Source organism: Acyrthosiphon pisum, chromosome A2 (assembly GCF_005508785.2).
Source record: "Acyrthosiphon pisum isolate AL4f chromosome A2, pea_aphid_22Mar2018_4r6ur, whole genome shotgun sequence".
Taxonomy (NCBI): domain Eukaryota; kingdom Metazoa; phylum Arthropoda; class Insecta; order Hemiptera; family Aphididae; genus Acyrthosiphon; species Acyrthosiphon pisum.
Genome location: NC_042495.1, coordinates 11,518,363 through 11,532,367, shown reverse-complemented (window position 1 = coordinate 11,532,367; position 14,005 = coordinate 11,518,363). Strand labels below are relative to the sequence as shown.

At 27.5% G+C, this 14,005-nt stretch overlaps 1 protein-coding gene across 2 annotated transcripts in view; it reads right to left on the bottom strand.

Annotated features, from left to right (window-relative positions):
- The window catches only part of LOC100158671 (ADAM 17-like protease), a 66,758-nt gene that overhangs the window by 44,271 nt on the left and 8,482 nt on the right, over positions 1-14,005 (bottom strand). For both annotated transcript variants that reach the window (XM_029490148.1, XM_029490149.1), the window contains exons 6-10: positions 10,814-10,888; positions 10,470-10,701; positions 9,980-10,401; positions 9,502-9,608; positions 9,231-9,444 (exon numbers count right to left, since the gene is read on the bottom strand). In XM_029490148.1, the coding sequence (XP_029346008.1) occupies positions 9,231-9,444; positions 9,502-9,608; positions 9,980-10,401; positions 10,470-10,701; positions 10,814-10,888 (1,050 nt within the window). The remainder of the gene's footprint in view (positions 1-9,230; positions 9,445-9,501; positions 9,609-9,979; positions 10,402-10,469; positions 10,702-10,813; positions 10,889-14,005) is intronic.

Below are 14,005 nucleotides of genomic sequence, written 5' to 3'. Positions count from 1 at the left end.
GTGACTTTACTACTAAGATTACTTAAACGCATAGAAAAAATGATTTTGCGTAAATGCGTCATGTTGCGCGTGGGCCAGAGAGAGAAAACGAATAGTGCGCTGACATCCTCTTAATTATATTTTCTTGTGGGTTAACAATATTTTGATTATGTTTATGGGCCCCTAAAGTGGTTTGGCCTCAGGCCCAAAATAATCTTAATCCTGGCTTGGCTGCAGCCTGCAGGAATCCTGTATCCACTATATCTGTAACACTTTTCCGTCAATTGCAGTAAACTCTATTAGTTATAACTATACTAGTATGCTACCTATATTAGTTTATTGATATCCAAATAATGAAAAAGATTACTACTTTTATACTTTAATTATATTCTTATGTTATACTTAATAAGGTACAAAATGTAATTTTCCAATAACCATTTCACAAACAAAAAGTTACCTACAAAGAAAATGTATATTTAAAAAAAAAATTACACTAAAAACGTTATACACGATACGTTTATCGGTTCATGAACATTTCGATAACACAAGTAGATGCGACATAATATTATATATATTATTTATATACGCATGTCTGCAGCAATTGAATGATGGTGATTGGTGAAATTGTATTGTAGTGGTTTATATATATTTGATAAGAATTTAATATTAGATACTTAAGATGAAAATTAATATAAGTTTATGACGTTTCACCTTTCGTAATTAAACATTATTATTAGATTGATAAAATGCATTTAGATAAAAGTTTACGAAAGAATATTTACCAAATATTACACTTGGTGAACATAAATTATTAAATAAATAATACGAGGTCGAAAAAATAATAAAATACGTGTAGCAAGTGTATATTGCCCACGGTTTATTATTATTTTATTTTCTCACGTGTATTACACGAACAATTTCCCATACACGAACGAAACGGCATTGCTTTAGTAAAAATATATATACATTATATATACAAGTATGCGTAAAATATAATTGAAATAAACGTATTTAGTATGCGTTATAGTGATTATAACAATATATTTTGCGCTTGTAAATTATATTTTGTATACGACGGCGAAGGATCATTTAAAACAAATCGTTTACAAAATAATAGCAATGCTGTTTGTGCAATGAATAATTATATAAATCACAGTTGGACAGCAACACACGACTCTCACCTGCACTGACTGTTTTATACTATATTACCCGGGAAGGGCCAGAACGATTCTACCAGGGCGGCGGACTCCGGTCGGCTCGAGGAATCACCGAACCAATTCATATTATAAAAATGTATAATGTAAATGACCATTGTGAGGGGGTTAGGCAGGTGTTGTCCCACCTACCCTCATTTGGCCATAGGCAGTTTGTATTGCTGATCAATAAACGATGGCAGTGCCACGGAATAATGCGAAAGCAGATCCCGCGGCGTGCCAGCGTCGTCGGTTCAAACATAAAAAGAAAAAGGTTTTAAACTATATATGTGTGTATTTATATTTACATTTTCATTTTTAGAGCCATCACTACGACTAACACTTATGTCCTAGATGTAACCTCCGAAATGTCGAACGCAGGTGTATCATTATACTATTTTAAGCTGTGAAATCAAAATATGCTTACTTATGGGGGAAGGTATTATACGTTTTACTTGATCGCAGTTAACTATACTTTGATTTAAACTCAGAACCGGTGAAACTCAAGAAATTGTAGATGTAGCAATGATCCCATATTGATGATTATATTCTGATTCATTAAGATCGTCGGATTTAAATAGTAATATGCTTCAGGAGTTGACTTCCAAAAAGACGAAAAAAAATTGTGCAGAAAATTAATTTAATTAAACATTATATATATGTTTTTATAATTAATAGTTTTTATAATTCTTAGATGGGAGGGTGAAAAATTTGCAAAATAATTAATTTAATATATTAATACTTGCTAATAAATTAACATCATGTACACGTGTACACATTTTTATATTTTTATTTATAAATGTTTAGAGAAATGATTACTTTCGAACTTAATATAGCTCATCAAAAAGTCTACCTAAATCCAGCCCTAAATTTACATTATTTTAATCGAAATCACTAATTTATTTTCGTTTGCGTTTCTTTTTCTTCGCCTTCGCATTCTTGTAGTCATGTATAAGTCGTTCATTAATTCTTCGTCGACGTTTAATTCGTTGTTTCGAAAACTAATGCACTTTAAAAACACATATGTATTATCGATGATTTTTGATTTTAACAAAAGATTAACAAGTGATATAATAAATTAAAAGACGTTACAGATTAAAAAAAATAATGTAATATTAACTTTTGTCCAGAGTTTAACTCCAAGTACGCGTAATCCTACAACAATTGAGAGCGGGCCGAATGTAGCGCTGTTCTACAGTTCATGTGTGCATTACTTGATATTCTTGCTGCACTGCTGTAGGTCGATCGTATACGTACAACACCACGTGTAAATGGCCGCCTTACACGAAACGAACGTCTTTTGAGTTTCGACGCGATGAAAAATAATCGATATTCTAGATCGATTAATGAACCATGTAGCTGTTTTATACAGTTTTCACTACTGTAATTATACAATATAGATTTCCTGCGAAGCGGAGTCACGTGTGTTTATTTGTTTATATTAGTGTGCATTGTGCAGCAAACATTAATACTGATGACAAAAACTTTTTTTTTTAAAACCGGTTTGTCACGCACTACATTGACATCCACCGCCGCTTGTAAGCCACCATTTTTGAATACATTTTTAGGCGGTACACTCCTCACGACACCGAGACTAAGTCATGACGTAATAAATGTTCTCGGTGTCGATGATGTCAACATTATTGCAATAGGTGAAAAATCTATATCTACAATAATAACGAATGATAACTTTGTGATGTGAAGTGATGATTTTGAAATTTGATTTTGCAACGTGGATAAAAATATCTTTCACACTATAGTTAAAATCCATAAGATGTTTCTGTTAATATTTAAGATATTTGTGATACTGCAGCAATCAAACAAGAATTAGGTACCTAATTTCACACAAGTTAACATTTATTAGTAATGAAATTATCCATTTAACTTACAAATAAAATAAATTTAAGTCATGCAGAATAAATTGTATTAACAATTAAAACAACATAATTATTTGTCAAAATATAAAAAGGATCACTCAAATTAAATACTAAAAAAAGACGGAAACTCAACTGAATTTCTTATTCTAATATTAATTATAATGCCAAATATATTTTTTAATTAAATTGAATAATCCTATTTATATAATAATATAATAATACAGAAGTCAATTATGATTACTAAATAATACTACATCAAGTAGGTATCGAAAAACAAATTTAATGGTAATTTAATTATTATAGATACGACAATGTTCAAATGTAATGTAATAATTTTATTTTAAAATAATTTTTGTTAAAATTAAAAATATTTGTAGTTTTACTTAAATAAATGAAATTAATTTCCGGGGAAATATTTTGGTTTCGTGATAATTCTATTGAAAAAGAAATTGATTTACATGTGTAAATTAAACGTTAATAATATTAATAATGTTTACGATTGTTTATTAACTTATTTATCTAACTTACAAATATAATAATTGGATGTCATACTAACATTTTTGTAAACATAATAAATATATTATAGAGGTTTGTACATATTAGATTCTGTAAAATTTTAAAATTACTAAACTTGGTAAACTTTTGTCTACTAAAATTCTATATCATAAAAATGTCACACACATACAACACATATACTGTTAATTTAATGTTATATCACAAAAATAGTTATGAATACTTGAAATAAACGTTCATATAATTTAATCACACCACACTATTTTTGTGAAATTATTAAATAACACATACATGTACACTAAAATTAAGTAATATCATTGGAAATACAATTGAAAAATAACTGTAAATCTAATTTTCAGCTCTTTAGACTGAAATATTGAACTTGATTATTATTTTTTGTTTTAAAGATCACAATAATAAGTATAATAATAAAAGTTTAAATAAATATTGAGTATGTAAGATAAAAACATAGTTGTTATGATAACCTATCAATAATATAGATGTATTATTTTAAGTATTGATAAAACATTAATTATCTGGGAATTGTTTTTATCATTGAACTCAAAATGTTTTGAAGTACACACACTTAAAAGGATATTAAAATCTAAATATTCGTAGTCACTCCTTTTAGTAGGAGAAGTAGATATGGCCTTGGGCCTGTATAAACATTCAATAATATTAATATAACATTTAATAACTAAAAGAAATGAAATAAATGTACAGCCAAAATATGTTTACACACATTGTTTTATCACTAACATATTTTTTACATTAGTGAATAACTTAGCTCACTGTTGTTAATATTATTAAATTCAACTTAATAACTATAAGTAAGATTGCGTTCACAATAATGTTTATAAAAACTTACAAAATAAATAGTAAAATCTAATAACATATTCGTAATCTGATTTAGTAAGTTATGATTATTTTTTATACAATTATTTCACATAGAGCAAAGATAATTAATGTTTGTAAACACAGGCTGTACATGTAAGCCAATTAACTGCAATGCAACGTTTTTCTAGGCGAAGAATATTTAGTCAATATTAAACCTAGGAATTACTAATTATATTAAGTTAATAGGTAGACATTTTAGCATTAAATTAATTTTAGATTAAAATTTTCCATTAATTTAATTTTTATAACTTTGCCAATATTGAATAGAACAAACATAAATTAAAAAAACTTTTGAAATTAAAAAAATTAAAAAAAGAAAATCAAGTGTTTACTTACTCCACAAAAAAAAACATTTAAGATACAAAAAAAACTAAATAACCCAACTAAATAGACCAGCTAGTAGAATACTGCACAAAATAGGCATATTACTTTTGTAAACATAGTTTTCAACCAGATGAATAATTAGTAAAATCAAAAAATATAGAATTTTAAATTATGAAATTTGTACATAGAAATATAACAGTATACTAAAAAGTCTTCAGGTCCTATAGTCAATTATTTTAAACGTGGTTTTATAAATTAACATTTTCTTACTAGAAATATTAATTTTATGAAATAGCTATTTTGAATTTTTTTAAATGGTTTAAAAAATTGAATTTATTATAATATTTATTTACAAATAGATTTTATTTTTAATAAGGCTGTAAATGGAAATAAAACTTAAGAGGATGCTTTATTTGCATGTTGCAAATTGTAGCAAATTGTACATTCTGAATAATCCTTTTAACTAATTTATGAATAATATTGGAGCGAATTGAACTATTATCAATTTTAGAAATAAGAATATTATGCACAAACAATTACTTATTTTAAAATACTCATAACTTGCTTTAAAATGAAAATCTAAAAAAACCTGAGGTGAACTAGATAATACTCTTACTTCTAAATTTGATAATAAGTCAATTTATTCAAAATACCTGAGTTAAATACATTATTCAAAACGGACAATTTGCTATGCTAGGCATTAGAGACATTGCATGTGGTATAATGTCCTATTGAGAAAGTTATGAATTATTTGACATATTACAGGTACATAACTTTTGAATTATAAATAAAATTACCAAAATGGTAATTTTTAAAATTAAATTTGCTTCTAAAAATAAAAAATATGCATATTTATAAATATATTTTAAGGGGATTCTCTACCATAATATTAGATGCCTACATTAATTATTGTAAAATCAGTTAAATAATACATAGTTTAATATAAGGAAAGAAATTATGATAGAATTGACATGGTGTTAATATTAGTATGAAACAATTTAAGCAACATAAATCTTAAAACTGTAAATTAGTTCTGAAAGTTTAAAAAATAATAAATTTACATGCACATATAAAATGCTAATGCTTATAATACAACTTAGATCGTCATTGGTATCAGTCTTGGTGTTTTCCTAACATTGTTTCTACAAATAAAAGTAATTATAATTAAATATATTTTATGCTGAAAATATGCCAAATTAAAACTGTATACCCTAACTATACCCAGCATTAATTCAAATATAAAGAACAAATTAGTTAGTTAAGATATTGATTTGACAGATAAGTCAAATAAATATGAAAAATAGTAATTTAAAATTATGATTGTTATTAATACATACATAGGTAATACAGTCAAAAAATACAATTATTAAGAGTTTAATAAAAAGCCACAAAGAATTTTGTAAAGAATAAAAATTAAGGTACATAAAATATATTATTAAAAATCTTTCATTTACTAACAGCCTAACCAAACCTAGCTAGACACCTCAAATATAAGGATCAAAGAGTGGAACAAGATGTAAATTATATAAAATAAGACAAAATCAGAGAGCTATAAGTAGGATTAAGAACTTTAAGGCTCCGGTCCAGAAAAACTACCAGCTAACTTAGAAAGTATAATAGTGCAGAATTGCACAGAACGATTTATGAGTTGGTTCAAAAAAAAAAAAAAAAATGACTTAATGGAAAAAATCTATAATCCTTTTATCTTAATGTAGAGACAAGATGAGCTACAGTAGTCATAGAGAAATATTGTTAATGAATGCAGCTTATTTATTTATCTTGAACATATTGAGAGCAGGCCCTAATTACAGCTGTACATTTTATACCCATATATAAGTCGTATAAGTTATGAGAAAATTAGATATATACAATAGTTAGTAAAATGAGAAAGAAGTGTCCGCATTGGCATGCATCATAATATTAATATAACGATTAATTGTCTTATAACTAGGACCCGGAACCAAATGCATTCGAGGCTCATCTTTAAAGAAATATAACTTCTGTCACATAAAATTCAATAATACAAATATAATTTTGCAATTTTTGGTATTTCTTGGTTGAAAGGCATTATTTTTTTTATCAATTTTGGTGCATTTTTAAGCTTTTTGTAGGTATATTTGTATTTTTTTGGTTTAAAGTCTGATCTATAATTATAAATAAAGCCATCAGTATATATGAAAATATTATGCACATACTTTAATTGTCCAATATAACATATTAAATGGTTAAAAAACATTTATAATTTAATATTTATTTTCCAAGTACCTAAATTAATTTCCTCTATTTTTTACGGTTTAATTAGTAAAAATATAAGAAACAAGAAAAAGAACAAATATTTATTATAAGATAAATGCTCTTAGTATTATATTTATTTGATAAAAATCAAATATTAATTTTTATTTCATTTTTTGAATAATGTTTTGATGGTATTAATACATTTTAACTCTTTTATTCAAATAAAATATGTCATTTTTTAGATCACTTTTAAGCATATTTATCATTTTTTGCATTTTTTAAAATGTTTTTAGATTTTTTTTCAAGTTCTTATTATAGTAGGGATTGTAGGAATGAAGAATGTATATAGGAAGTTACTTATGTGGTTTCGTAATTAAAGTATAAATTAGGTTTTCTAAAGAAAACTCATCTCAATAACGAAAAAGTATATGAATGGGATCAAATATCAAGTAAGAGGTGACTATAGTATCGAAAAAGTTTAAAGTAATGACTGGGCTTAAACAAGGTGACACGCTCTCGTCTCTCACCAATTAATATTAGAAAAGTAATGTCTAGTGTAGAGGTTGGGATTAATACTGGGAAAAACTACATTCAATGTTCTGGGATTTTCAGATGATCTGAAACTGGTGGATGAAAATAAGGTAACATAAAGCAAAAAAGTTTGGTATAAAATAAAATTAAAGGAAATGTTGGCATTTAGAATGGGGACCTAAATGTGGAAAATTATGTGTATGAGAAAACTTAAAGCTTCAAGTATTAGGAGATATTCATTGGACTGCTTAAAGTACAAAGGGCATTATTCGCACAAATTAAATACTTCAAATCAGAGATTTTCTCCATAGCAAAGGTATTCAAACTGTGTGAGTTGACGAAGGGAGTCGTGACAAATCACCAGAAACCAATTAATATAGGTCATGTCATTGATTATAAATACTATAGATTGTTTACTATCCCATATTTACGTTGCACGAAAAATGGATGTGGTCGTCATGAAGCGCTGTTATTGCCCATTAGTTACTTGTTATCATAATAGAAATAATAGTGATAATAATCACTGTTATTATCACCAATATTAAAATTTGTATTGTTTCAATTTTTTTTAATAATTTGGGAGCCCTTCACAATATTGTAAATACACATAGGAGTCGTGGGATGAAAATGTTTGAATAGCTCTGTTCTATTGGAACAAAAGTATACATGGCTATTGTAAGACCAACATTAACTTATTGTATTTGTTATTGATATTATTGTAAGGATGTTAAGTATTGAAGTGCAGATTGAACAAAAACTAAAAAACTTTATGAATAAAATAACAAGAACATTATTATATGGACCAGTGTTTGATAACATAGTAAATATCTGGTATAGCAGAAAAAACATGGAAAAGGGACAGACAATACTGTGATTTGGGGTATGCCAAAAACTAAATGAAAAGAGAAGAAACCAATGAAGTGAACTCAAATCAATTGAATGGTGAGTGGTGACCAATAGAAAGAAGACTCTGACAGTGATACAGAAAAACAATGGAATGTTGGAGTATAAAAAGATCTAGAGATTGGAAAGTAACTGATTTCGAGGAAAGGATCCAGGACCGTGATTCTTGGAGGTTGGTACAGTGGCAGCAAACACTCTCAAGAGTTGTAAAGCTACATGATTATGATAAAATTCTTAGCAGCACAGCACTAGACTTTTTTTTTATTTTAGTGATGTAAGTGACACAGTGAATGTCAAAATGTTACATAAATAACTCAACTCTAAATTTGTCTCACTTTGTTAACTCAATAATAATTACAATGATATGTTTTAAACCAGTGATTTATTTAAAACGTTAACATAATACCAATGGCGTTCTAAAATTTAATTATAACAGTTGAAAATTGGTTAATCTACTGGTGAAACCCCCATTATTTATTATAACTAATGTTATATAATTGCTATAAAAATATTTTTATTGTTATAAAAAATTATGATAGCTTTTAAGGATCATTGGATTTTACTCAGTATGTTTAAGCTACTCATAAATATTTAAGTTAAACTATAAAAAAAGTTTCTGAAACTTGACATATAATATTATATTGGCTAGAAACCTACTCTTATTAATAGTATAATTTAATTAGGTACAAACTTAGAAATCTGCCTACTATTTTTATGCGACATGTAAAAAAGGTCATAGTTTGTTATCTGTAAATTATTATTGAGTGATGAAACTTACGTGGATATGGCCAACCAGAAGGTGGTGCTGGCATTGGACGTGGTGGCCTCCATGCTCCCATTGGTGGTGGGAAGGGAGGAGGTCGCAGTGGAATCATCATGGGTCCTGGTGGGAAAGGTCTAGGTGGCATTCGAACTACTCCAGGTGGTGGTGGTGGTGGATACATAGGCTGTGGTTGAGGTTGCTGGAATGGATTTTGTTGTTGCTGTTGTTCCTAAAATAAAATTAATATAAATTCGTTTAAAATGTTACTACTTTAAAGCATAATTACTTGTTGCGGTGCAGATTTTGGCTTGGATTGAGATCGTCTTTTTCTTTCTTTGGCTTCTCGTTTTCGTGCTTCCTGATTTTTATTAGGTCCTCGTTTTTTACCATTCTCTAATAATATAACACAAAACACAATGTAAAAAAATTGTTAGTATTTGAAGAAAGTGACTATAAAATGATTAATTTAAATAAATATTTCAAACTCACAAAAAGAGAAATTACTTTGTATTTCTGGTGGGTTTATTTTTAATCTAGTTCATGAAGGTATTTAATTATTTAACTATTAAATTTTAATGTTCTACTAAAACGATTAACATTTTTTATCTTATTAATTATAAATACTAGTTATACTTACCTGGAAGTATAATATGTATATGGTATATGTATAATAACAAATAATAATAATAATAACTAAAATAGTTGATACATTATTAAAAATTGAATAAACTATTATCATTTTTACTAACTGTGCAGTTACTAACCTCTACGCTTTATAGGTGAACGGACTGGTGGTGGTGGTGTTCTTCTTCTAGGCGAAATACGACGGCGTCTCTCTCTTGAACGATCTCGTCTTGGAGGTGGTGTGCGTCTTCTTCGAGGTCGTTCATTAGGGTGTGGTGGACGATCTCTCAAAGGCGAAGAAAGTTCACGTAATGATGGTGGGGTTATTGGCAATTGTTGTTCGTGATTAGGAGAAAATGGTCGGTTATTGGGTGACATACTTCTGTTGAACTGGTAATGATTCTCAAAATATACAGGAGATCCACTATGTCTGGGACGTTCATCATAATGAATTGGGTCATCCTTTACACGATGTCTATTGTGATCACCCGGTCTAAAACGTTGCATTTCAGGTGATCTAGGTTCTGGAGGAGGACCAGAAGAAAAGTTTTCCATCTTGTGTCTAAAAAATACCATACAATTTGTAATGTCAATTCTACATGCAATATTAATCAATGTGCTATTATTTACTGTTCTAAAAAATGTTCAGGCCTTGGTGGACGATCATGAACATTTCTTTCTGGAGAGCGCTTTGGTCTATCTCTGCGTAACATATTGTTGTCAGAATTGAAATGATCACGTTCAGGAGAATAAGGCAAAGGAGGAGACGGAGGACGGACCATATTAACCCGTGGAGATAAGCTTTGATCACGAGACATTAACCTGGATGGACTCATAGGATGAGCCATTCCATAATTCTTATCTAAAATACAAATATTCAACAAAAAGTATTTTTATAAAACTACTTTTGACCTATAATATATTGAAAAGTTTAAAATAAACTGTATACATAATGCCAAACTATACTGACATACCGTTATCATAATGTATCTGTTGGTTATTTTGATTAAAATGAACTTGCCGTTCCTCAAAATTTTGATGATTTTTATCTATGATTCCAAATAAAATAAAAAATTTGTAAATTATTGTTATTATTTCCTTTTAATAAGATTAATAGTGAACAATTTGTGCCATTACATTTTGTAAAAAAATGATTATATTAAAAATATTATGTTTACAACATTTGTGGCAACACTAATGCAAACTAAAATTATTCATGCAAGTCTGAAATGTATCAATTATATATTATATAAATCTATTTGGTAAATAATAAGAAATTATTAAAAATATATATAATAATATACAACAAGTTGTAACTCATAATACTCATAATTAAATCAAATTATACCAATGATATAATTATAAAAATCAAATAAAAAAGGCAATAAATAAAATAGTTAGTGATCTTGATGATATTTTGTGTATCAATTAAATTATAAAAAGGTGGACAAGTGGGTACAGCTCTGCTGTTCAGTAGTTGTCAAGCATGTCGTTTGTTGTAATGGATGAGTTATATTTGAATTCAATGTATATGAAAAACAATTATGAATGATATGTTGAGTCAGCCTAGCATACTTGTATAAGTAATAGAATTTAATAGTCAAACATTTTTTTTTAAAATAAAAATCAAAATTATCCCATGGCTATAAACAGTGTAACTTTCCTGTGAACTTTTTCTTTTCAATAGAGGTAATAAAACTTGTTGGAAACCTTCTTTTATAATTTATAATGTTAGCTATGAATGAAAAAACTTTTATGAATTTCTAACTGAAAAATTTCCAAAATCTTAAAAATGTTCTAATGGCTATTAATAGCTCATAAAGAGTCAAAATTGTTGTCAAGGGTCAAAAATGCTAATATAAATATTTGGTGAATATAGAAGTCTACGGTTATTTGTTTTGGAATTACAACAAAATCTCAAACATTTTTGGATGGGATTTCGATCATGTACTGCTGAATATCAAATATTGTAAATATTATAAGTTCAAACGCTCATAAAAAGTTAACATTCAGTTTAAGTATAATTTTTTTTATTTTGTTTTAGGTAGAAAAACTTATATATACCACATACATGTTTATAGCTACTATATACTAGTTTATTAGTTGGTATTCCTATCAGCTATTATTAATGTAATTTATTGAAATTATTCAATTGTAATAATTGATTGGCTAAGTTAGTAAATAAATAAAATAAATAAGAAAATTACAAAGATGACATCAAACTGTACTATTAAGGCTTATGAAAACAGCATATTTATTTCATATTTTATACCTAAAAGCCTGACAAAATTATGACCACTTAGAATAATCAAATTTATTTAGTGGCGCAACCAGGGAGGTTATGTTAGGGCCATACCTATAATGGGTGGGTACACTACCAAAATAGTACAAAAAAATGTTTCGTAATGTTCTAACAAGTATGTCTCCCTCTTTTGAACAATTCTGGTTGCGCCATTGATCGGATTTGAATTTTGTAAAAAGATTTGAGTTAATTTAAATATATTCTTGGTTTTTGTGGAAACCAATTTTTAAAATTTCTTTAAGTTGTTCTTGAGTTCTTTTTTTACTTATATATTTATTTAAATAGTTAGGTTTACTTTAATATTGTTTTAGAAAGTTATACATTTATTCAAAAATTAACTTGCATAATAACCAAGGAAAAATAACGACGAATACAAATATTTTCACATAATTAAAATCCTATCATTCTTGACAGCATTCTTGTTGGCATATATTTTGCAGACTTTTAAGGTCTAAATTGATTTAATTTAGTTTCTTGTTGAAACAAATATTTTATCAATTCAAAACATATCAATGACTTATACGAACGGTGTGCAAACCACTGGTGGTGGTAGCGTGTGGAACACTCATACAAAATATGTACAAATGTTTTTTTACACTTCACAGCAGTATACAATTTCATATGTTCAACCAATTCAGAACATATTCCTTAATAATGGAGCACTTCCAACCCCCTTAATATGAGTATTATAACAATAAGCAATTTCATAACACAATCTTTATGAAATATATTAAGTAAAACAATCATGGTTATAGTTATCTCGTTAGAATAGTGAATTATTACTAACATATTAATAATTTTGAGTACCAGCCAAATAACAGAAATATTTCCTAAATTATTATAGATTGATATAATGTATTATATTATAATTATAAAACAAATATACATAATTAATGAATTATAGTATATAAATTAATGAAGAAGAGTGCTAATAAGTAATAATTCAACAATTTAAATTCAGATATTCATATAAAAATAGGTAACCAAGCATAAAATTATACAATTTATACTACCACATTATAAATAGTTTTTAAAAAAAAATTGAATTTTCAAATCAATCACAATTGAATAATCGTAATATTATCATTGAGAATTTCATTTTTTTTTTTATACATATACATATTTCCTGTATGAATCGTATTAAGAAAAATTAGCAACAACCGATTACAATACAGTGTTTTCTTTTAAAGGTAACACGACATATGTCAATCCAGTCACCTCGGATTGTTATGGGGTTTTCAGAAGGAGTTAAGGAATACTTTAAATACACATTTTTTAATGATTTTCAAATTGTTATAGCTTTTAGTGTGTGCATGCCCAATACAACTTACTATTTTTTAAATGGCAACAGCATAGACGCAAATTGGTGGGGTGGCTTGGGGGTGCTAACAGGTGTTTTAAATATAAAATTCGAATAGAGCGAAGTTACTTTTAAGTAATTTTGACTTATTAACCAAGGCTCTAATACCAAAATTGACTGAATGACAACAAGCAAATGTTTTAACTTGAATTATTGAATTTTTCAATAATTATCCTATGATTTTACATATTCCACGTATTTTTTTTCACTCATATCTATCATGTTTTTAGACATTAACAGGACGTCGCACCAGCATATGTTGTCTCTATTTTACACACGTTCGACATAACAAAGTTTTGTTCAACAGTTTTTAAATTCTCACTTAAAATTTAAAATATCGTAAAAACCAACGAGAGGACACAGATAATGTTCTTACCTAAAAGTTTGATAATAAGTCGATTTACTCTAATATCAAAAGCACACATTGAAGCTGCTGAACGAAATTTTGCTATGTCGAACATGTGTAAGATAGAGACAACATATGCCGGTGTGACGTCTTCTTAA